At 37.9% G+C, this 24,830-nt stretch overlaps 4 protein-coding genes and 1 pseudogene across 7 annotated transcripts; 4 read left to right on the top strand and 1 right to left on the bottom strand.

Annotated features, from left to right (window-relative positions):
- The first annotated feature begins 1,071 nt into the window (after nucleotides 1-1,071).
- LOC113678589 (BTB/POZ domain-containing protein 6) lies at nucleotides 1,072-4,045 on the top strand. The gene has a single exon (XM_027195488.2). It carries the CDS (start codon nucleotides 2,066-2,068, stop codon nucleotides 3,446-3,448), a length of 1,383 nt encoding a protein of 460 aa, XP_027051289.2. The 5' UTR covers nucleotides 1,072-2,065; the 3' UTR covers nucleotides 3,449-4,045.
- Nucleotides 4,046-5,842: 1,797 nt separating this feature from the next.
- Nucleotides 5,843-16,484, bottom strand: LOC113678575 (uncharacterized). Of its 4 annotated transcripts, none has more exons than XM_027195471.2 (10): nucleotides 16,340-16,484; nucleotides 16,089-16,185; nucleotides 15,285-15,328; nucleotides 14,416-14,467; nucleotides 14,139-14,227; nucleotides 13,288-13,331; nucleotides 12,518-12,670; nucleotides 12,009-12,068; nucleotides 11,409-11,495; nucleotides 5,843-10,907 (listed from the first exon to the last, which is right to left on the bottom strand). In XM_027195471.2, exons 1-10 carry the CDS (start codon nucleotides 16,443-16,445, stop codon nucleotides 10,803-10,805), a joined length of 837 nt encoding a protein of 278 aa, XP_027051272.2. In that variant the 5' UTR covers nucleotides 16,446-16,484; the 3' UTR covers nucleotides 5,843-10,802. The 4 variants fall into 4 exon arrangements, with proteins under 4 accessions (XP_027051272.2, XP_027051273.2, XP_027051274.2 ...); XM_027195472.2 differs by having other exon boundaries at nucleotides 14,139-14,224; XM_027195473.2 differs by having other exon boundaries at nucleotides 10,275-10,907; nucleotides 11,386-11,495.
- LOC113678572 (BTB/POZ domain-containing protein 6-like) lies at nucleotides 6,517-7,956 on the top strand (annotated as a pseudogene).
- On the top strand, nucleotides 8,746-10,288 carry LOC113678574 (BTB/POZ domain-containing protein 6-B-like). Its single transcript, XM_027195470.2, has one exon. The coding sequence runs from the start codon at nucleotides 8,746-8,748 to the stop codon at nucleotides 10,084-10,086; it is 1,341 nt and encodes a 446-aa protein (XP_027051271.2). The 3' UTR covers nucleotides 10,087-10,288.
- A 252-nt stretch (nucleotides 16,485-16,736) lies between the features above and the next one.
- LOC113678576 (beta-1,3-N-acetylglucosaminyltransferase radical fringe) lies at nucleotides 16,737-24,695 on the top strand. The gene is made up of 11 exons (XM_027195474.2): nucleotides 16,737-17,982; nucleotides 20,037-20,085; nucleotides 20,532-20,574; nucleotides 20,722-20,784; nucleotides 21,331-21,454; nucleotides 22,111-22,137; nucleotides 22,265-22,347; nucleotides 22,723-22,793; nucleotides 23,598-23,692; nucleotides 23,833-23,918; nucleotides 24,253-24,695. Exons 1-11 carry the CDS (start codon nucleotides 17,377-17,379, stop codon nucleotides 24,353-24,355), a joined length of 1,350 nt encoding a protein of 449 aa, XP_027051275.2. The 5' UTR covers nucleotides 16,737-17,376; the 3' UTR covers nucleotides 24,356-24,695.
- The last annotated feature ends 135 nt before the right edge of the window (nucleotides 24,696-24,830 follow it).

Raw genomic sequence — 24,830 nt, 5'->3', positions numbered from 1 at the left:
TCTCAGGCACCTTAAGACCTCAGGATTTCTATGGCCAGCCTTCTCAAGTATTTCAATCCCTGTCGGTTGTTTGGCTGTCTCTTCAGAAATTTGAAACTACACCTGACTAGTTCAGGAGAATGTGGCTACAACAAAAACAGAATTGTGGTGTTTTCAGTCCACGCATATAATCGATACCTTGTAACTCTTAGCGATGTTGCGTTTTTGTGGTAACGATAGTCTTAACCGTATTTTTAGGAACATAAGAGATATCCTTTTAAGTTATAAAATGATACAGTAACAAAAGCAGACGACTGCACTTACTTAGAAATTAAAGTTCTCCGCAAATTAGAGTTAAAGTATAAAAGTGCGTGATTTGAGGAACAAATGTGTCACGTCAATCAATACCCTTGACGGCAAAGGTTCATAGTATTCAATAGAGTTTGATTTGTGAAGAGAACTGAGAGCAAAAACCTAACAATGGCTGGTGAAGATAATTGGCAGACGAAACTTCCAACTCTCGTCGAAAGAACTGCGTTCATTTTCAACAACGAGATATTGAGCGATGTAAAGTTTGTCGTTCCTGTGTCGACCAGTGAAAGTGAAAGTAAGATGATGATCCCAGCTCACAAGTTTGTGCTCGCAATCAGTAGTCCCGTGTTCTTTGTCATGTTCTATGGTCAAATGGCGGAGACTAAAGACTCTATTGGACTGCCTGATTGTGATTACGAGAGTCTGTTAGAGTCGTTTCGTTTCTTATATAGCGACAAAGTGAATTTAAGCGAAAATAATGTAATGCAAGTGTTGTACTTGCATTACAAGAATGGAAGGGGTATCTGTCGTCGCCAATAGAGTATAAGGAGGGGACTATAGAAAATTGGCTGCCAATAAGGGGTATCATCAGAATAATACAGAGCCTTAGGAGTGGTACAAGGAAAATATAGCAATGCCTAAGTCAATCTGCTATTTACTCAATTACAATTCCGGGAAAGCACTGCTTAACGAAAGCGATAAGCTTTTCTGTTAGAGACGAGCCTTCCTCAGTCCTCCTCAACAGACCTTGCAAGTGGCCTGAATGCAACCAGGGACGACGTGTGCACAGACATGCTATGTTAATATGGTAGTATCTCCTTTGAGCTCTTCCTAACTTCCAGCATTTGGTGCCATCTAAGTTCAGATTTGGATACCAGTCCACCTCTAAACGTCCAATGACGCCATGCTGTCAACAGATTGAGAGTCCTTTTGAAAAAACGAAAAAGCGAGATGAGACAAAAACGGGAGTTTCCCTCAATTTGAAGGCACCGAAGGGAAAAATCCCACTCCTCTTGACCTGTTCATTATCTGACAAAGCAAAAGAAAAACCTCTTTGGACTTCTAAGACAAAGTCTTCCTCGGGGCTTTCCCATTCATTCCAAAAATACAAAAAGCTGCTGTTAGCACTTTTTGCATCATTTTTGCGCTGACACGAGACACACAAAGATGACTCTTGTTATTTCACTCTGCAAGACGTGATTGTCGATGAGCAATGTCTTTCCCTAGTTATTTGGAAACTAGGCTGTTAATCACCGAGAAAATTTTGAGAATTGAAGTTTTGCGAGACATACGTGACTCATCATCTGATGCAACTGTCTGGCGACATCACTTCTCTCTTGAAATAAGATATGAATGATGATTCAATTTTTGTTCCCCGCGCTTGTGCTAGGGATTGAGGATATTTATAAACCATCTTACCAGAAAAGAAGAGAAAACCGTGCAGAAATATTGCTTGCCTTTTTAAGTTGTAAGAGCGATGAACTGAAAGAAGAGAAAGGTTATCGAGGACAGTGTTAAATTTTTCCGACGGGTTAGACACTGTTCAGTTGTAAGAAGAGACAAAATTAATAAAATTAATCTTCCTTATATAATTTGTCAGCTGCTTGGAGCGATTACCTGTTGTAGGATATCAATTGCATCATAAGATTTAACACGGCTTTGCAGTTGTCTCTTTCTCTTTGACCGGAGAGAAAAAAAATAGACGTCTTCTAACTGTTGCCTTACACACTGAGTGAGATAAGACCCTGAGAGATACTGAGAGCAGACCAAAGAGATGCCTATGGAAGAAATCTGGCAGACGAAACTTCCAACTCTTGTTGATAGAACCACTTCTATTTTCAACAGTGAGTTACTGAGCGATGTAAAATTTGTCGTTCCGGTGTCGACTACGGAAAGTGAAAGTAAAAAAGTGATCCCAGCTCACAAGTTTGTTCTTGCCATCAGTAGTCCTGTGTTCTTTGCCATGTTCTATGGTCAAATGGCGGAGACTAAAGACTCTGTTGACCTGCCTGACTGTGAGTACGAGAGTCTGTTGGAGTTGTTCCGTTTCTTGTACAGCGACAAAGTGAATTTAAGCGGAAGTAATGTGATGCAAGTGTTGTACTTGGCGAATAAATACATGGTGCCTTCACTCTTTGACAAGTGCACAGAATACCTTTGCAACAACTTGACAACATCCAACGTGTTTTGTATCCTGACACATGCTCAGAAATTTGGCGGTAAATCCTTAGAAGATCGATGCTGGGAGGTGATTGAGCGGCGAACCGAAGAGGCTGTGACTTCAGACGAATTTGTTACAGTTGAGCGATCTGTTGTTGAATCTGTTGTCAAGAGAGAAGTATTAAATGTGAAAGAGGTGGAACTGTTCAAAGCTGTTGATCGCTGGGCCACAAAGGTGTGTGAAAAGGAAATTCCAATAGCCTCCAATGATGGAGAAAGAAAGAGACGAATTCTTGGAGATGAGATCGTTAAAGCAATACGGTTTCCACTGATGTCGGAAGAGGTGTTTATGTCTGAGGTGCCTTATTCTCACATTCTTACTCCTTATGAGGTTGAAGACATGATAAAGCATTACAGAGGGGTTCTTCAGTCACCTTTGCCGTTTAAGAAAGGCGCGAGGGGTAAAATTGACTGCATCCGTTGTAACCGATTTCAAAAGTTTAATGCTCCGTGCAGTGGAAGCGATGGTTGGTTAGGTGCCGGGTATTACAGTGTTACAGTCCCAAGCTCCGGTGGTTCTTGGTCTTACAATGGTGCAGCGGCTGACAGTGTCAATTTAACAGTCAACAAGCCAATCATGTTACACGGAGTTCAACACTTCGGTTCTGTAGGTGGCAACTACACGGTTTCCACTGAAGTTAAAGATACCACCCACAACTCTTGTCTTGGAAAAGAATCAGGAACTTACACCTCAGAAAAGGAAGACAGGAACAATTATTATGGCTTTGATGTATTGTTTGATCGTCCAGTTTCGCTGGAAGCAAACAAACAGTACACCTTAATGTCTGTTATCGAGGGTCCTTTGTCATGGTATGGAGCGGAAGGACAAATGTCCGCTGAGTCAGGAGGGGTGCAATTCAGTTTCAGTGATTCAGACGATGATTCTAACAGCACCTCGGTTACAAACGGCCAGTTTCCTGTCATTATTTTCAATTAATTTCTGTGTACACTACTAAGTGGTTTCTCTTTTTTACTCGTTAAGTTTTTCAAGACTTCAATTGAAGGTACGTCTTTTACGGATGAAAGAAGTCGAAAAAGATTCTCAAGAAATTAGCATCTAGCAGTTAAAAGAAAGCTAAATGAATTTCGAATTTGGTCCGTTAGTTTTTCTCAGTTTAAGATTTTTCTAACGTTCGTATGCGTGAAAAGGCACCAAATAGGTCGTTTGATTCTGGCCCCTTTGATTCCATCATCAGAAAAATAGTAGAGTGGCAAAGTTTAGTTCAAGGCGTTTGTAACGAAGTTTTCATGTTTTTATCGGTACAATTTCTTGTTGATTGTTTCAATTCAATTTTGCTCTGTAGGCAAGTCGAGGCGTTGTGACCAGGAGCAATGACTTTCAAGGATTTATAAAGTTTAGAATTTTTTCAAGGTTTTCACACTGGCAGACATAAACTACGGTGTTAAACAAGGATTTTCAGCCCTGAAATCGTGATGTTAGTAGGCTCTTGTTGAGTAAATTTTGAGGTGAAAGAACTCTTGAAAGACGACAGACTTGTATTAAATGTTGATTTTCAATAAAAGTGAAAACATTTCATTGTTCAAGATGTCTTCTTCCACAGAGTACATTTCAGAAACCTCAGAATGCCCCTCCCCGAAAAAGTCTCAGTGTGAACTGTTATACGTATCAATAGGAACCTACACTCATTAGTTCAGCGGGCGAATACATATTTTCCACAAAAAGAGTAAGAGGAAAGAAATTACTGTCGTTGAAGAGAATTGAAAGCGGTACCTTAGTAGGCGACAGAAGAAACTGGCATCGCCTTTACGGTAAGCCGAACCTCGTTTATTTTCAACCACAATGTACTGAGCGATATGAAGTTTGTTGTTGCAATGTCGAATAACGGAAGCGAAACTGCCTAACTGTGAGTACGAGAGTCTGTTGGAGTTTTTTCGTTACAATTACAGCGACACTGTCGTTGGAGTGAAATTAAGTGGAAGCAATATATGATGCAAGTTCGTTACTTGGCGAAAAAATTGATACCTTTGCTGGCTGAGAAATGCTCTGAATACCTGAAATGGATCCTGACATCATCCGGCGCATTCTTAATTCTTCACTACGAACAGAAATTTGAAGATTAACGTTTGGAAGGTCGATGTTAGGAAATAATTGGATTATACACTGAAGAACTCATGTCAGATGATTTTTTTACTGTGGAGCGATCTGATATCGAGTGTCTTGTAAACAGGAGAGTGTTGGTTATCACAGAGGTAGAATTGTTCTGTTCGCTGGGCCAAAAAAGAATGCGAAAGGCAAAGTATATCTTCTGATGGAGAAGCGAAAAGACGAAATTGTAAAACCAATACGGTTACCATTGATGTCGCAAAAGGAGTTTACCTCTGCTGTGTTAAATTCTCTATTATCGACTGATGAAGAGTTTGGCATCGTTATGAAATACTACAGCGATTAATTCACGTCTCCTCTATCATTCCGAGACATTCCAAGGCGTAAGAAGAAACACCCAACCGCTCACACGTTCCTGGTTGTAAGAAGAAATCTCTAAAGGGCAACTGCGTGGACTTCCATAGGTGTACTGAGGAGTTCTTAGCGGAAACCCGCTTTCTCGCTGCAAAAGATTTAACTATTCCAGTCTTCTAAATATCTTTAGGGGTTATTCTGGCTTCAATTCTCAGTCGTCAAACCCATCACGTTACTTGTAGTTCAGCACTTTGGCTCGGAAGGTGTGAAGAGAACATAGCATCTGCAGAAGTTATTGATATAACAAACAACGCATCGGTTGCACATCAATCTAGAACATACCCTTCAGGGATGGACGACATTGAGAATTATTACGGTTTTCATGTATCGTTTTATTGTCCTGTTTATTTGGAGACACATAAACAGTACAAGGTGCAGTCGATTGTCGACGATCCTATCTCATGGAGTGGAAAACAAGGACAGACATTTGTGGAATCCGAAGGGGTGCGATTCACTTTCAGTGATGCAGAAGATGGTACAGCTGATGACACTTCCGTAGTGCACGGCTTATTTCCAGCTTTTCTCTTGTCTTAATAATATCACGAGATGCTTCAGCGGACGATACTCATTCTTATCAAGACCTCGCGCGCTGATTTTCCCAACAGGTACCAGGGGCAAACAAATAACTCGCCTTTTCCAACTTGAAACAAGTAACACTATTACCATGTTTGATATACATTAAACAGATCAAAACGAGGTTGTTTCTTCACTTAGTATCATTATTTGTATCACTTGTCTGTTTGATCAACTCGCAGAATGTCTTCCAATCAATTACACTATCTCCATTATTCTATCTATGTCAATCTAAAACCTTATCTTCAAAATTCCCGTCTTCTTCCTTTTCACATATCATTTAGGTCACAAACTCATATTAAATTTATTCATCAAGCAAGCATGTATCGTCGTCTTTTATGTTGATCGGGTTTAACGCATGGTTGCGTCGGCGTCGGCGTCGGCGTCGGCGTCGGCGTCGGCGTCGAGGGACCAATTTGGGAAAATAATTGGAAGCACGAAATTTCTTGCTAATTTACATTTTATTTTAATTTGCTTTTCATCCTGAAGTGCGCAGTTGATTTTTTAGTTTGCCGACCTTCCTAGTTGTTGTTTAGTCAAATGATGCTTGACAAGACGAAAGGATTCTAAAAGAATACCACTTAGTTGAGAAACACATGCGTAACACGTGAATTAACAGCTTTTAAAATTCCTTTTGTCTTAAATAGAACAATTGCAAACTTGTGGTGACGATTGCTGTTTGAGCTATTAAGCACATCATAGCCAGGCTGCAAGCAAGCCCTTTACCTCCTAACTAGCGCTTCGGTACGAACCTTCTATGCCCAAGACGAGCCGACGAGAGGTGTACAGTGGGGATTCAAAATGACAGGTCCTGTCATTTTTCACCAATCAGAATTTGTTTCTTTTGTTTCTTTTGTTTCTCGCACTTTTTTAATTCAAGCAGCTGTTGTTTCCAATAGGTCTTATTGAAGAGGATTACTTAAGTACATGTGTAAGCGCGGTGAAAGAAGAGCATGGAAGTTGGCTGGCAGACGAAGCTACAAGGTCTCGTAGAAAGAACCGCGTTTATTTTCAACAACGAGTTACTCAGCGATGTAAAATTGGTCGTCCCATTTTCGCCTAGTGAAACTGAATTACGTACGAAGGTAATCCCAGCTCACAAGTTTGTGCTCGCAGTCAGTAGTCCCGTGTTCTTTGCCATGTTCTATGGTCGAATGGCAGAGACTAAAGACTCTATTGAACTGACTGACTGTGACTACGAGAGTCTGTTGGAGTTGTTCCGTTTCTTGTACAGCGACAAAGTGAATTTAAGGGAAAGTAATGTGATGCAAGTGTTGTATCTGGCAAACAAATACATGGTGCCTTCACTCGCCGAGAAATGTTCAGAATATCTCCGAGACAGTTTGACAGCATCAAACGCGTTCAGTATTCTGACGCTCGCTCATAAATTTGAAGATAAAAATTTGGAGTATCGATGCTGGAAAGTTATTGAGAAGCAGACAGAAAAAACTGTGAGAGGAGACGAATTTGTTACAGTTGATCGATCTGTAGTTGAATCTGTTGTGAAGAAAGAAGTGTTGAATGTGACAGAAGTGGAACTGTTCAAAGCTGTTGATCACTGGGCTACGAAAGAATGTGAAAGGCAAGGATTAACTGTTGATGGAGAGAGCAAAAGAAGAATTTTGGAGAGGAGATAATTCGAGCAATACGGTTTCCGTTGATGTCACTGAAGGAGTTTGAGTCAGTTGCGCTCGACTCTAATATTCTAACCATCGATGAGGTACGCGATATGATGAACCATTTTAAGGGCGCTTTAAAATTACCTTTGCCATTTATGGACAGCGCCAGGATCCATTTCCGTTGTAACCGATTTCCAAAATTCAATGTACCGGCCGGAAGTGGCTGGTACCACAGTGGAGCGTACAGTGTAAATTTTACCATCAACAAGCCTTTAAAGCTTCTTGGAGTGGAACAGTTTGGCTCAGAAGATGGCGAGTATACCGTGTCTACTGAAGTTAAAGATACAGCCCACAACTCTTGTCTTGGAAAAGTATCAGGAACGTACACGTCAGTAAAGGACGATACGGACATCTACTTTGGCTTCGATGTAATGTTCAATCGTCCAGTTTGTTTGGAGGGAAATAAACAGTACACGTTGGTGTCAGTTGTAAAGGGTCCTGTGTCATGGTACGGAGAAGAAGGACAATTGTCCGTTGAATCCGGAGGGGTGCAGTTCACCTTTAGTAAATGTACATTCAAGAATGATAACGGTCACAGCTCAGTGACTTCAGGCCAGTTTCCAGCTTTCATTTACAGCTAAATTTTGGTTACAGTACGTAACAGAATCACTATTTGGGGGACAAGTCGTTATTCGTGGCCGAGGGGGTGGGGTAGACGATTTGGGTGGATGAAGGATCTCGGGGGTTCACGTGGTTTCCAGGGGGATAAATAATGACCGGTCGCTTGAGTGTTTTCATATTTCACTCCGAAATTAGAGGTCTATGAGCCATGTGAACAGGATGGTGTCCTGGCGGTTTTAGGATACTAAATACTTGTGATGGGTAAAATAATTCACCTCTCAGAAAATTACACCTTGATATTCACAACCAAATGAATCGCAAACCATATATAATTTGCACAAATGTAAAGCTGCCCAATAAAATTAGATTTTTATAAGATGTAGCAATTTTCTATTAAGTGTCGAAAGTAAGGCGTGATTGCTTTGGTTTTGATTCGCTACTCCTTAAGCTCCGTCCATAAAACTGGCGCTACTCTTGACCAATTGAATACAGAATTGAAAGCAACTTGGCCTCTTGCGATTCTCCTGCTCCTCTGGCACTATGCCACCACCCCACGCAGCAAACAGTGAGCTGTTCGTAAAAATTTCTCCCACACGTTGCAAAAACACATAAAGGATAATAAACATAATATACGTGGCCTCCATTTTGGCGAACGCTCTTATATTTTATCCTTGGGCATTATCTGTTCCTCGAAGCTCACAGTTTCCTCGAGCATCCCTCTCAGAAAACTGTTTGCTTCTCAGAACAGACGTTCGCGAACATCCGTTCATATTTTCGCGCAAAATGGAGGCTATTGTTTGTCTATCGCTCTGACACAATGTGGCGTGACATGGAATATTTTCATTCAATCACATTGCATAAGCGGCCAATATTTGCAGTGAACATTGTTTACATCGTCATAGTATATCTATTAGAAAGGCTAGACCTGATCGGAAAGTGACGATGGCTGTTGCGGAAGAAAACTGGCAGACGGCATTATCAACTATCACTCGGAGAACTACGTTTATTTTCAACAACGAGTTATTAAGCGATGTGAGGTTTGTTGTTCCAGTTTCGACTGAACAAGGTGGAATTAACATGGCGATCCCGGCTCACAAGTTTGTGCTCGCCATCAGTAGTCCTGTATTCTTCGCCATGTTCTATGGTCAAATGGCGGAGACTAAAGACTCTATTGAACTGCCTGACTGTGAGTACGAGAGTCTGTTGGAATTGTTTCGTTTCATGTACAGCGACGAAGTGAATTTAAGCGGAAATAATGTGATGCAAGTGTTATACTTGGCGAATAAATACATGGTGCCCTCACTAACTGAGAAATGTGCCAAATATCTTCGAGAAAATTTGACAGCATCCAATGTGCTATGTATTCTGCCGCAAGCTCAGAAATTTGAAGATAAAGATTTGGAAGATCGCTGCTGGAAAGTGATTGATAAACAGACTGAAGAAGCTGTGACGTCAGACGAATTTGTAACAGTTGAGCGATCTCTACTTGAATCTGTTGTAAAGAGAGAACTACTCAATGTGAAAGAAGTGAAATTATTCAAGGCTGTTGATCGATGGGCCACCAAGGGATGTGAACGAGAAGGGATCCTCCCTGATGGACTGGCGAAGAGACGAATTCTTGGCGAAGAGATCGTGAAAGCAATACGGTTTTCCATGATGTCGCAGGAGGAGTTCGCTACAGTTGTGACTGATTCTCACATCCTCAACATGCAAGAGGTTGAAGAACTGATGAAACAATTCCGTGAGGATACATCAGTATCATCTGAGTCATTCTTGAATGTTTCAAGAGCGCGTTGCCTTAAGTATGTCCATCGATGTAGTAGATTTAAAACGATTGTACCTCAATCTTATGACTCCGGGTGGGGATATACACGCGGTATGTCTGATAGCCTTTCGTTCTTTGTTAGTAATCACATAAATTTAAAAGGAGTTCAGCATTTTGGGACTGAAGGAGGAAAATACACAGTTTCTACTGAAGTCAGGGATGCCACAGATGACTTATCTCTCGCAAATCAGTTTGGATTTTACTCAGCAGCGATGAATAACACTAATCAATTCTATGGATTTGACGTATTGTTTGACATACCAGTTTGTTTAGAGCCAAACAAGGTGTACAAGGTAAAATCGTTTGTCACTGGCCCAAATTCGTGTTACGGGGACAAAGGGAAAATCTTTGTTGATTGCGAAGGAGTAAGATTCGAGTTCTGTGAGGGGGGTGATAATAACGGAACGTCTGTGAAACGGGGCCAGTTTCCTTCTTTGATTTTTACTAAGATAAGATGAAACAAGCTAGATTCTGCTATAAAAATCAATAGAAGAGTCATTTTTACGATATGATTGTAAATCCTTTCAATCTTAGGGAGATAAAATCGCTGATAAGTTTTACTTAAATATAATTGCTGCCGATGAATAATAAAATTTATGGAATAATGCATTGACACAAGAGCGTCACCAAGTTTACCCCAATAAACAGAATTCATTTCGTTATTTTTTTAATAGAAAAATTTATTAAATTCAATAATCCTTACGTGACACGAGGAGGCAACGACTTGAAGGGATTCTGCTAATTGTGGTCAAATGAGAGAATAGTGCGAAAGCAGTTACGAAACCTTGAAACATTCACAGCAAATGTAACTCACAAACAAGGCTATGATGATCTCACAATACTACCCTAACCCTAATGTTTGTTTTAAATTGCAAGTCGAGTAGCAATCTATGTCTTGAGAAGTGTTTTTTTCAACCACTCCCTTGGGTTTGTGTTTGTTGTCGCTCTGTTTGATGCTCAGTTTGAGCTACCGGCTGTTAAAAATCTGGGCTATCAATAAGACAACCACTGTGATACCAAACAAACAAACAAATAAACGAACTAACCAACCGATCAACCACTGAACAAACAAACATCTCCACTGAAGGATAGTTTTGCCTTTACCACTCTTGTTGGTATATTGGCCACCAAATCACAGAAAATTTGTTTCAATCCTAACTTTAAATGTTCATGTTCATGTAGACTGGAGCAGTTTTTTCTCTAAGTCAGACCAAATGTCCTTACCAGTTTCCAAACAGTTTATTAGCATTTCAACTTTTCGTGAATCCAAGCTTCCCTCCTAAAGTAAAAGAAAAGTACCTGACATAAGAATGACAAAGAAATTGTGTTGTGCTATAGCAGATAACTTTTTGTTTTAAAAATTATTGGGATTACAAGTCATTTTCTTATCTGCAGCCATAGTCAAAATTGAATTAGTGTGGCCCCCTTCCACTTTACAGTCACCTGATCAGACTTGGCCAGACTTCAACTCGGTTTTTTCAGATGATGTAAAAAAACAAACAAACAAAATTGTTGACCAGTCTCTGTAAGGTTACAACAAATGACCATGAAAATGCATCCTAATTTTTTTCGTTGGATCCTCAATTGACCATGCTTATAAAAACATATGATGTATGTACAAAATTAAAACAAAATTCCAGTATATACTGAGCTCTTTGAATTAGGAAAATTCTGAGGGCTACCCTCGTGTTTTTCTTTTCAAGATATGTTTGATGGATAGATTTTTGTTCTTATTATCTATGTTTATAGATACTCACAACTAATCCCACAAGGAACAGACCTGTCGAAGCCGATCCAAGTCATCACCAAAACTAGAGGTTGCCATCTCCATGTAGTAGTCACGGAAAGATTTTGTTTTGTCTTTGCTCTGTAAAGGGAAAATTTTATATCTTACATTTCTCTCACTCAGATGACTCAGTTATGATTGATATTTTATCGCAAAACAAAGAAGAAAAAAATGAAATTTAAAAATTACAAATAAAAACAAATGGTTACTATTCTTGCAGAAATGCTCCCTTTAGACTTTGAGTATGTTTTATGTAACAAATACAGGTAGATTCCATGTTGCTGTTTTGTGACATACACAGATGACTTAAAAATGCGGTAAGAACAAAAAAGTGGCACCCAAGGGGCAGTCGAGTGTCACTGAGCTACTTACCACATTTTAAAGTCATCTGTGATCGATTACTATTACTGTGCAAACTCACATGGAATTTGGATGTAATTGTTTTACATGATAACAAAACAAAATTTTAATGATGATGACCTCATTTGTGTGTCTGCCCTTCAACAAATCATAGGAAAGACCCAATCAAAATATGTGTGCAATTCATCTTATCATTTAAAACTAAATAACAATTAAATGGTTTTCTTCAGTAACCTCATTCATAGAAGGTTCCTTTTCTTCACTTTTTTCAGCATATTTGCTTGGAGTGTCCTCCTGTTAAAAAAGCACAAGATTGGAAAAAAAAGCATTAAATAGATAGACCACTCACAAACAAGCCAAACTGGTGGAGAGAAAGACAGACCAGACGTTAATATAAAGACAAAGCAGACAGTTGGACAGACAGATAAGGGCAGACACACAGAAAGAATAGAATGCTAGATAGACAAACTTGACTGCTGACAGAAAGACTACACTAGGAGACAGTCAGACTGACAGACTAGACTGTCAGACTGAAAGACCACTCTTAGACTCTTCCATGCCTCTCTCACAGTTATGCCTTGTAATGCAATTATGAAAAACACTTTGTTTGATTCATTTTAGTTTACTCCTTGATTTTTTCTGTGTAAAATGCATGCAACAGTGTATACACAATTTAGTATTACTAAAAAAAAAACAAGAAAAAAAAAACAAGAAAGAAAACAGAAATAGTCATATGCATGGACCTCAGAGTTGTCTTGACAATCATTTTCTTCTAATTTCTTGTCTAGTTGTTCCATTTCTTGGCAAATCTGTTGGTTAACCTGCATAACCTGTCTCCAGAGGCCCAATTTAACATACTCATCTGGTGGGGCTAGGGATGGTTTTATTTTCACATCCTGTCCACAAAAAATAAAAATATGATATTAAGTAAATGAAAAATTGTCGAGTACTATGTATATTTAAAAAGTCACTCATTGTATCTGATTAGCACACTCTAGCTGTGAATCACTAACCACTTAATAGATGAAGAAGTGTTTATTAATTCAATGTGAGCCTAACTGGGGTCAAAGTATTGGAGAATTTTGCTTCAGAAACTATGATATTTATCACCACTTCACTTCTCATCATCACCATGAAAGGGTACCCCCTCCTTTTAGGAAACTATGATACTGACCAAGTTTTATAATTCCAAAGAGTAACCAAACCAACTGAAATTGTCTTTCACCCTCTACACCCTGACATCAGTATGCACATTCTCCACATTTTTCTCTACTGTTTACTTAGGAATTTGTTCAAAAATCAAGAGCTGCTTTAGTTGGTAACTATTTCCTGTTCTCAAAGCCTTCGTGTTGGATTAAGGGGTGATTTTGTAAGGAGAAATTAGATGCTGGTCACTGTTAGGGGTTAAAGGGTTGAATGTGCCAAAACATTGACTGTAGAATATCAGTTTTGTCATACATGATCTACATGATATTTTAAAATACAGAAATTGAAATTAAATCATTAACTGAACCTTGAGGAAGACATCCATAGTAATATCCTTCATGAAACTTCTCCCTGTGAGTAATACAGAATGACACCAAAGTTAGACTCTGCTGTCTAGCTCTTGAGCAATGTTGTGATACTTTTTTTTTTGTTAATTTCATTGGTACCGGCTACTTGTCAATTGTACATTAGACCATAGGAAAGATCATAGTCCTAATTTACCACACTTGCTTGGACTAATATTTCAGTTTTAGAAGTCTTAAGCCTTTAACTCCCAAGATCTGATTGTTATTGTCTTCTCCAACTGATACACATTTCCTTAAAAATTGGTCATGAGAATTTGGTGTTCAATCAACTGAAGGTAATATCTTGTACCTGATAAGTTTGAGTAATGTCACTACCTTTTTGCTGGATAATGTATGAATACTGTAGGGAGAAGTTACATGTTAATCACTTCTGGGAGTTAAAGGGTTTATTCAGTCTCTCACTTGCATTATGGACTGTATGTATTTTAGAATCTGTTTCTTATAAACAACTGTTCAATTTACATTTAGCAAGAGATAATAAGGGGATGTGTTGGTACAGGCACGTGATTTCGCTTATAATTTGTACTGTAGACGTATTGTATCCAGGTTTCAACTAAGATCAAAAGAGAGAACTCACAACACAGTAACAAATTGTGATACCTTTTTCTCAAAATAAATCAACAGTAAAGGCAAATAAGTCTGATTCTGCTTGTTCTCTTGAAAGTCTTTTAACCAACCCTTTCTATCCACACAGGCACAGTACAGTTGAATACAGAGATAACTCCCATGTTCCAACAGTCTAATTCATTATTGATAGTTGTGTATAGTTGCTGTTAGGTTACATGCAAAGTACCTTCATGAAGCTTTTTGAATAAAAATGAAATTTTTTTGATCAATCCTGAGAGTTTAAAGGATTCCTCTGATATTTTTTTTGCGTATCTGCTGACAAAAAAGAAACAGGAAAAGAATAAAAGATTGCAAGTTAATGGAAACAAGATTAGATATTTCTAACATATTAAGTGTAAATAACACTTGGACATATTCTTCCCTAAATAATAAAATTCCTCTCTTATTAATGTGAGAAAGCAAATGAACAGGCTATCAATCCCAAGAAAATACCCAAAGTATACCTCTGTTGCATTTCAAAAGGCAGTGCCTTGATTTCATCTAAGGGGTTCCACTCTACAATTGTTAAAAATTAAATATAACATTAATAACTAATAAAGGTACAGAAGCATCTCACAATCACTATACTCCAAGGTTCTTTCTAGGGTTAGTGAATGGCAAAATGTTGGACTTGTGAGGTGCTAAAAATCCCTACTTGATGATTCTAGACAGATACTAATGGATTTCATTAAATAAATATAACTCATCAGTGACTTTGCAATACTAAAATGCATGGTAATATTATATGTATGAAAAGAAATTCTGTGTCAGAGTTTCACATTACTATCTTACTAATTCACTTTTGCAATATAACAGCTTCTTAATCAAAACCATTTCATATATTAATGATCAGAGTGGTAAAATCAAGCTAGGACTCTTGCTACTTGTTTGCTAGAAACCCTTTCCTATTAGACCAAATCCCAAACCAAGAGGAAAGTGAGACTTTCGGAAGACCAAAACAACATGTGCCATAAATGAAATCTTGACACTCATTTCAAAGTTTGACAAGATTTTAAGATCACACCCAAATTTTGTGACACAAAAGATTTCTTAACCCTTTAACTCCTATGAGTTACCAAGAGAGAATTTCTCTTTACAATATGAAAAGAGAATAAAGAACAACAATAAGGGGGTTATTAGTTGATCCAATCCAAATTCTCCAAACAAACATCACAAGAATTATATGGCAGTCAGTAAGGAGAATTACCAATGAGATCTTGGGAGTTAAAGGTGTAAGGTATGGTGGACCACCCCTTTTACCATTAGAGTCTCTTATTTGCTTCATTTGTTCTTATCTTTTTGAACACTGAGTGGGATGTGGCACATGATATACCTTCTTTTAGTGTCTCCAATACACCACCTTTTGATTCAATTTTTCTGAAAAAATAAGATAAATAAAAAGCACAGTAATAAATGCTGTACTTGGCCCAAAGTACTTACTGAGTCTGATGGTCAAACAAATTAAAAAATGGTTAAAAATCCCTGTTGGACGGGAATTTTTATCCTCAGAACTATCTGATTGTTGTTGGTTTAACCCTTTTACTCCCAATAGTGACCAAGACAGAATTTCTCCCTAAAACATCAAAACAATCTCAAGTGAACAAGTAATGGGAATATAGAAAAATATCAATTGGTGGATTATCATTTGATTCAATACCAAATTCTCCAAACTAAAACTATAAGCAGTGTTTGGCAGATAGTAGGGAGAATTACTAAAGAGATCATGGGAGTGAAAGGGTTAAGGGGAACCTGGTCTGGCATTTTATTTTTTCAGTTCAATCCTTCACAAGTCAAATTATGTTATGCATCCCAAATCTTTGTAAATGAACCATGAATTATACTTGAATCAAGAATCACAGAGCTGCTGATTAAATAGCCCATCATCATGTTTTTATTCTTCACCATAATCTTGTTCTGTACTGTGACATAACATTGAGAGGTTGTGTGACAAGAACTGAAAGGTTACCTACTTAAGCCTGAGATTATTTCCAGATTGGAACAAGAAGGCAGGAGCGGTCCTTTAACTACAAAGCTTAGTTAAGTACTTCGCAATGTTCTCCTCACTCTCTTGGCTAGTTTCTGTCATTTATCATTAGGTTTTATTCAATGACCTAAATGAGGTGTCGCATGTATTTACCTTTTCTTTGCGTTATAGAGACCGCCGATTCCGAAGCAAGTGCAAATGCTTTGAATGGCCGATAAAACGTCCGGTGGAACATGTTTATAAGAATCACCTGGTTGGAAAAATTGCAATCAAAACAACACAGTAAACCAATCTTATATTTCAGTATACTTCCGATCAAATGTGATGAGATGTCAAAAAAAATAAAGAAACGAAACTTGCGATATTGTGAATGGACTTTAATAGAAAGTCTTGTGCGATCGTACCGAGCAAGTCTTCCTCGTCCCATTTGGAGTCTATTTCTTCTTGTTTCCTCTTTTTCTGTTTATTTTCCTTTCTATTCTCGCGCTGCAAATCCTTCATTCGCTCCATCTTTTAGTGGAACAAAAGGACACGTGTGTATCGCAATGTGGCGCGTGCGTGAGAAATTTAAACCGCTGGTGAATAATTACCCATTAGGGAAGGGAGGATAACGCAAAAAAAAAACTTTCCACACTACAAAATAATTTATAAATCAGCTTTGGAAAACAAAATGATGCTAAACCTCATATTTCATTATATTAAATCTTAAAATTGACTTAAATTAGTTCATTTACATCCTTTCCATGAGTGTTTTGAGTTAAAATTTTGAACTAACTTACCCTACTCTACTTAGTGGAAAATTGATCAAGTGAAAGAGAATATTCGTGACAGATTGAAGGGAGAATTATGCCACCTGTTATTTCTTGGTGGACCACAATATTTCATTGACAAGAAAGCGCGGTAAAATTTCAAAACCGTTATGACCTCTGTGGACAATGATTTGCACTGAAAGAGAGAAATCTGCATCGCTAAGACGGTTTTTTGTTGAACGATACGTCTGTGCGTGAGTCGAGTTTCGAATTTCCTGTCACTATAGAATTTCCAATGGGTGGAAAGAATTCAAACATCTGCCATGGATTTATGTGATATAAGGTGAAGAATAAGACGCTAAAGATCAAATATCTGTCTATCAGGTTTTAATTAACGAGCTGAAAGACATTTTGCGTCGCTGGTAGGAAAGTCGGATCTGTGTTGATTTTCGTGTGTTACGCGTTGAAATTATCAACCTCGCCATCTGGTGTTTTTTCTTGATCTTTGACTTCGGAAAAGTTTTGACGATATTAATTGACTTGTTTTAACAAGAATTAGTGATAACAGCATTGCAATGTGCTCTGTAATGGATTTGGCGGGCCTCAATCCATTTCTTAGAAATTCAGCCTAATGCAAGCCAGCAATTGCGATGGATATTCCAAGCTCAAGTTTAAAGTTTAATTGAAAGAAAATGTTCCCTCCACGAAGAAGATGCAGAAAACTGCTGGTCTGGATTGCTCTCGCTGTCGTTGCACAAATAATGTTTACCTTATTCCTGCACGGAGAGTTTAATTTCGCGCCAATCGAGCGCACGAGGACGACAAAGAGAATTACAAGGAGACAGTCACGTCTACGACTTCAGAGTCAAAGTGGCGATCGTTTGGAAGAAGATCATAAGTTTATCGCTCGTTCAAAGCTAGAACATGCTCGTGGTAAGGACGAGGGTACAGAATATGTCGAAAGTTTGGTAGTTAATGAAATTAAATCAACAGATTTTCCGCAAATGTCTGGAAGGAATCTAAAGAACCCTTTGCGTGTCAACAGACGAAATCAATCCATTAACCTCTCAACAGCGATAAGCGGCCTTCAAGTAGTCAAAGAAAGAGAAATATTCGTTGATCAGTCTGCCAGAAAGAAGCCTTATTTTGATCACGACTTGAGAGCAGAAGATCCGAGACGATTGCACAATCTCACAGTGCTGGAAGATGTATTTATCTCAATCAAGACAACTGGTGATTACCACGAAGCGCGCGTCACACTCTTGATTGACACATGGTTTCAGAATGCTAAAAAACAGGTGAGATTAGATTGAAAGAGGGTACTAAATGCATTACATAACTCTTCCATCCACGCGAGCCAAATGATGTTACTGTTATCAATTTAATTTTATCTTCTACATCTGTTAACCCGCCCTGATTGGTACCTGCGATGAAATTTTTTTGGCCTTTTCCATTTGAAAATGCTTTCCACAGTCGAATCATCAAATACCCAGTAGATTTTCAAGTGTAAATATTATTCCTTTGAAGAGATACGTTTTTTGTTTTAATAGGTGTGACCTCTGACAAAAACTGCCCTTATTCAGAATTCATAAACATATCTTCTATTCAGCGCACGAAATACAATCTTTAGTAACTCAAAACCGATTTCATCTCGGTCATCATGCAAAAATGAAGGTCACCGTGCCAATTTTAATTGGATTTTTTAAAATAAGTCACACGTCTATGATAAGTAAAAAAAAAAAACAATTTTAGACAGCTTTCATCATTCATTAGAATCGATTATTTTATATTTCCTAAATGAGGCGTTAAACCATGTTTTTAAAGGGACTCATCCATGCCAGCTTTAAACGTCTTGCATTCTCAGACAGGCTGTCCGAGTAATCTTAGAAGCTAGAAGTATTTTGTAGGGAGTAGTGGGCTACTTATGCAGAATTTCACTTAGACGCCAATTAAAGAATATTTTCTCTGGTGTCACCTTTTCTCAAACTCATTAAATGCATTTGACTGGCATTCTATTTGGGGTGATAATTACAAGATTGTTTAATTATTGATAAAGATCAATCAGACAAGCCATCCTCTGCAATTAAGTAAATGGAAAATGAAAATGTTTTGGAAAAGAATATCTGTTTTCAATTAGAATAGCACTTGACATATCTCAAAGAAAACCAAACATGCCAAGTAAATGGGGAAGGAAATTTCAAAATAAATGCAGTTTTTTTTCACATGCTTCATGGATCATTCCTGAAGTTAAAGATTTTGAATTAAAAAGAATTAATTCAAGATCTACTCCAATTATAATGGATATTTGCAATGTGCCTAAATCTTCTTGTTGGTAAATTTTTATATCATATAATCTAATCTGAAAGGAATAATGCCAAGTAAAAATAGTGGATTTCTAATAAGGATGTAAACAATGATTTTCTGAAAATTTGCGAGGACCTAAATGATATTCTCTCCCAGTTTACACATATAAACATCTTCATCTTTTGTAAGAGGAAATTTCCATACTAAATTATCACGTGTGCTGCATGTTGTAAATTTTAGTTTGTTGCTCATTTTTGATCACAAAAAGTTTAATTGCATCTGTTGAAATTGATAGGTAGTATTGTGGTTGCTTGGAAACCACACAGGTTTAAAAAGAATTTTCCAAATTAATGCAACTAACCAAAGAATATACATGTTCTACAGAAGAATACTTTAGATAGAATATTGACAACTGAACAAGTGTGTATAGTCTTAACCCCAATGAGCAGATTTCTACAACTGTTACAGAGGGATTGACTAAAACATCACAGGCTTGGTGATTTAACCCAAATGATCAAAATTAAATCTGCTTTTTTATGGTACAATTGCAAATAGGTCTTATAAAACATTAAGATTAATTTAGGTTAGAAAAGAATATATGACACAGACAGGTAAATGACATTTTTGGAAGTTCATGCTGATCTATTTCAAGGAGATTTTAAGCATGGCTTTAGTTTGCTTTCTTTTGTTTTGTATCAGTTCAGACTATTACGATGTATTTCAATTTGAAAATGAGTCAAAGTTTTATGAACCTAGTCTAAGACTGGGTGAAGGTCTTTAGAACTTGCCATTGGCTAGGCCTTTCCTTTATGTTAGTGTGAAAGGGTATACTTTTTAGAATCACTCTTTTGTCTTGAAGGTGGGTTTGGATTTTAACTGTAAGGGTGTGAAACTGTGTGAGGTTTTCTTATAGTCAATAGGTTTTTCAATGTAAGTTGTTAAGGGTGCATAAATCACAATTGCTAATATGAATTTTTTTCCGCTTTAGACCTTCATCATACATTCTGTAAACAGTTCTTTTAATTTTGTTGTCTTTGCTATTTTACAGGTTCATTTTTTTACTGATCGTGAGGACAACGAATTAAATGAACGTCTAGGTAAGAGGAATGGATAAACTCAAAGTAACTGAAACGCTTTCGTTTTGAGGATTGTAAACTTTTTCAAAAATTTTTACTTGTTAGAGAAGACTTATGACAGTAGCAGAGCACTCAGTTCATGGAAAAAAAACTCAGAGTAACAGAAATGCTTTTGTTTTAAGGATTTTTAACATTTTTCTTGTTGGAGGAGACTTCTGCCAGTAGCAGAGTGCAGTTCATGACAAAAACATCTCATGAAGGATTATTCGTTTTATTTCAGATATGGAATAATTTTGAGAAATTATGTTGAGGAAAATATTATGAATGAATGCAGTTTTTCATTGCAAAAACTGTCATTCATGGTTTTACAGTGTGGTGTGAAAATTGTATTTTACAACCGGCTTTGTTTGTGGTAAAGTTTTTACCAGTATTTTACTAGTATTTATTCACGTATTTGATCATTACAGGAGGTCACCTTATCAAGACTGCTTGTGAAACAGGGCACCAAAGGTAATCTCATAGTCATCGTCGTAACAGTTTGTTACCTCAGTCAGATCCAACCGAAAAATACATTTTCATTCTCGCCTATTTCTGTTTTTTCAGTGATGTACTGTAGCCTCATTTACGTCTTACTCTTTTGTTTTGTGTCATTTGTAGGACGAAACTTTGTTGCAAGATGCAAGCTGAGCTTGATTTCTTTGTAAAAAACTTCAACACAAAGTAAGAATCGTAAGGGCCTATTTACACGGTACGACTTTGTCGCATGCGACAAGCTTACGACAGGCTTACGACACGAATTGTTTCGTGTAAATCAAACCTACAACTCGCTTACGACTCTTAAGTCATGTCGTAGGCCTGTCGTAAGCTTGTCGCATGCGACAAAGTCGTGCCGTGTAAATAGGCCTTAAGAATCCTACGGAGGCTCATTTTACGAGCTCTGGCTACCTGTGCCTACATTAGCAAGACGTTGAACCAGCGCCGTGATTTTACTTGAATTCGTAACCAGCAAGTCGTGACAAATGGAGCTTGACTAGGACTATTACCCTTCACCCGATACAAGCAGATTCTCCGATCATCTTCGTCTGCCTTGAAACTGACCAGCTTTGTTTAATTTTCTTAAGGAGAAAACCGATCTGACCAGATGCGCGTGGAAATTTTCAAATTTGTAAGCTCGCGTAGGGAAGACATGAAGATTTTCTAAGGGTGTGTCATCGTGTCGTCTATTGACGTGCTGATTATTTTTGTTTTCCCTTCTCTCTTTTCCAGGTGGTTCTGCCATTTTGATGACGATAACTACGTCAATGTTCATACACTGGTGAAAACACTAAAAAAATTCAACCCGCTCGAGAAAGTGTACCTGGGAAGACCAAGTCTGACGAAAGCGATGGAGGTAATGGTGATGATACGATGGGACCGTTTCCGCATGCACAGCAGATTACGATATCCCTGATCTGAATCGACGCTCGAATATGGACCCTCAGTATTTATTTGTTCACAGACTTGTGTTCACCTGGAATCGTGAATTTGAATCTTCCCCAGCAATTTCTATTCTTCTTAATTTAAGATGATATACAACGGATTTTTACTCCAATACACCCTCAGAAGTGAACATACAATCACTTTTGACGATTTTTATTTTTTTGCGGAAACTTTATTGTTCGAGAAAACCTCTAATTTTCGCTTAATCAGCAATGGGCGGCAAAAAGTGTTTGGCTTTCGACGTTTCTCGTGTTTTTGACGTCATTCCTTATATGGTCATGGTGATGAATCTCATGAAGTCGTAGTTTTGACGTCAGCTGACCGCATGCGATGATCGCAAGCAAATATCCCGTTAGATAAATCAACTTTTTAATGTTCTTTTAAAGACATAACAAGGTAAATTGTGTTGTCCATCACCGTTAAATACTCTTCATGGTAACTGGACCGTTTATTTCCAATCATTAATCACTATCTGTAGAAATCAGTACTTCGTAATGTTTGTCTTGAATGAATGAAAACATAATAACAATAATAATAATTTCAACCTTTTTTGTCCTTTTGTTTCAGGCCTGGGACAGATTGGACGGATATAACGTAAGTATAAAAATGATAACAAATAATTCAACAAAAAAAAACTCGTAAGGTATTGTATACACGGGCAATAGAACCATCACAGTATTCTTCCATTACTTAACGTACTGCTTTTCTTTTAATTTTTCAGAGAAAGAAATTTTGGTTCGCAACTGGTGGGGCAGGGTTTTGTTTGAGTCATGCCCTGGTGGCAAGAATGAGCCCTCACATCAGGTAAAGCTCTCTTAAGGCCCTCTCTCCTGACGAAGAGCTGTAGACAAACATTTTGTCTTTTCACCCGAGTCAAATGGCTCACACCGCCCGAGCTTGTCCTGGTTTCTAAAACATTAAGTATCTGTTAGTATTACTGCTGCTAATTCATTCAAGGTCACCCTCCCTCCTACATTTTTCAGGCCTCTCTGACAGTTCAGGGTGCCCCCTTGTAACTGTCAGTCCTGGTGGGGAGAGATACTGTGAGGCAAAAGCGTGACTTTATCGCCCATCAACACAGTGCAACGACTTACACGGTTGTAAAAGTTATTGTTAGATTTATATTAACGTTACTGTCACCTTTCATACCGTCTTGACTCTGAGTTTGCATCTCTGTAGTGATGGCAAGTTTGCAGACAGCTGTGAGCGGGTTAAAGTTCCAGATGACTGCACCATTGGATTTATTAGTGGTGAGTGAGAGAAAAGAAGTTTTGATAGCTGCCGGCTGAGACGTGCAGGGTTGTAGTTAGAAAATGTATAATAGTAACTATACTCTAATCACCCTAAAACGATTATAAAATATTTTGTAACTAATTTTAATAAACACAAACACTGCATCAGGAGCGGGCATCTCGTTTATTGGATACAGCGAGCGTGACATTGTCATAAAGAAAATACCGTAAAGAATAAACACAAAAACAAAGTTGAAAGAGATGCCTTCGAGTGGTTCTTGCATAACTTGGAAAATCTTAAATATCCTAGTAGCCCCCTGGGGTTTCACCATACCTACAAGCCCGCCTAAAATGCTTCAACAGTTAACACGAATCGTACATGATGAACATACTTCAGTGTCATTAGCAAAACGTTACAAAAAATAAATATAATATCATGTGAACTCATTAGGCGGCAGAATTGAATTATATCTTCGTGGCAAGTATGGTGTATTACAAAGCAACACGCTCTTCAAGGTATGGTCTCTCCGAGACGTGGTTCCAGCATTCTGGAACATTTGTAGCCAGCGTAAAATTATTAGACAGCCGGCGGATTTCCGCTGCCTACCGCCTTCTAATGGCAAGACTGCACATGTAGACGTCATGATGACTCGTAAAATTGAGCTAAATTTGTAAACTGTGGCGTGGAAAAGATGTTCATCATCATCATCATCAACGCTGACAACAAAAATAACGTTTTTTTTTCTCGTTGCAATCGATACTGTTTTCACAATTGATTTTAAACAGTCACTAATTTATTATCGATGTCTTTCTTCGTCGCAGAATCTCTTCTTAACGTGAGTCTGACAAGACTGAATCTTTTCCATTCTCACCTGGAAAATCTTCCAAGCATACAACAAAACGAAATTAAGGAACAGGTGGGATATTTTTTTATTATCAATCGAAAAGTTTCTTGGTTGATCAAAATCTAGAACCGGTAACTTGATTTTCAATTTCTAAGGTACAATCAGATTTTATCAGTGCTTTTTAAATTTAATTTTCTTTCTTTCATTTTCAGATTAGTTTTAGTCATGGTTATATCGGCAGTAGATACAATCGAGTCAACATAGCTGGACCGTTTGACACGGAACAGGATCCTACGCGGTAAGACCTACGCTGGTATGATGAATTAAAGCGCTTTTCGATTGAGTGGCGCAAAACGCAAACCAAAGAGATCATAACAGCCAATCATAAGATGGGAATACTCCCCTAAGAGCAAATGAAGACGTAAAGTAAAAACGAGCAAACTGCTTAAAGCGCAGGTAGACGCGAGTTTTAGTTTTGGATTTGATTGGTTGAGAGAAGGGCGCGAGTTTTCTTGACCAATCACATAGCAAAGTGAGGATCATGTCGTTATTGTTCTCGCGTACAGGTCAAAATTTTTTATAGGGTATATGCTGCTTGTAACTCTTCTCACTTCTTCATTGTTCCCCTGCAGGTTTAAATCAATCCACTGCCTTCTTTATCCGGAGACAGGCTGGTGTCCGAAGTCAGAAGACGTTAATGACCACAAGAATCGTTCGTTGCAATCCAAGAGATAGCAAAAGCTTCCTCCCCAGAAGAGATTTAAAGTTTATTTTAGTTCACTATGATGTTGTATCAGATAGCTAAATTTTGTTCAAATTTTCTATTTGCTCTCTTTTTTAAATTATTCGTACATGACGCGTTTTTACGAGCGTTCACTCTGGTTGTATAAAATAGTTCAAAAGAAAATTATTTGTATATTTTGATGCAAGTACAGGTTACGGTGTGACCATCAAATTTGGAAAAGACTCACTTACGACTTTCATGTACAATTGTTCTTGTTCTTTTTTTGCATGTATATGAGGTCTATCACTTTCATTTATCGTTGGAATTAAATGAAGACTCCTTAAAGTTCAATGATGTTTTGTTTTCATTGCTATGCCAGTAACTGCATCAAGAATGCGAAAACTTCATCTCAATAATCGAGGTTAACAAACAACATTCCCGCTGTTCCAAGGAGAGTATTACATGCCTCCAGAAGCCCCAGTAATG

Source organism: Pocillopora damicornis, chromosome 10 (assembly GCF_964200805.1).
Source record: "Pocillopora damicornis chromosome 10, jaPocDami1.2, whole genome shotgun sequence".
Lineage (NCBI taxonomy): Eukaryota > Metazoa > Cnidaria > Anthozoa > Scleractinia > Pocilloporidae > Pocillopora > Pocillopora damicornis.
Note: the sequence above shows the minus strand (reverse complement) of the source record. Positions and strands in the feature narration are given on the sequence as shown.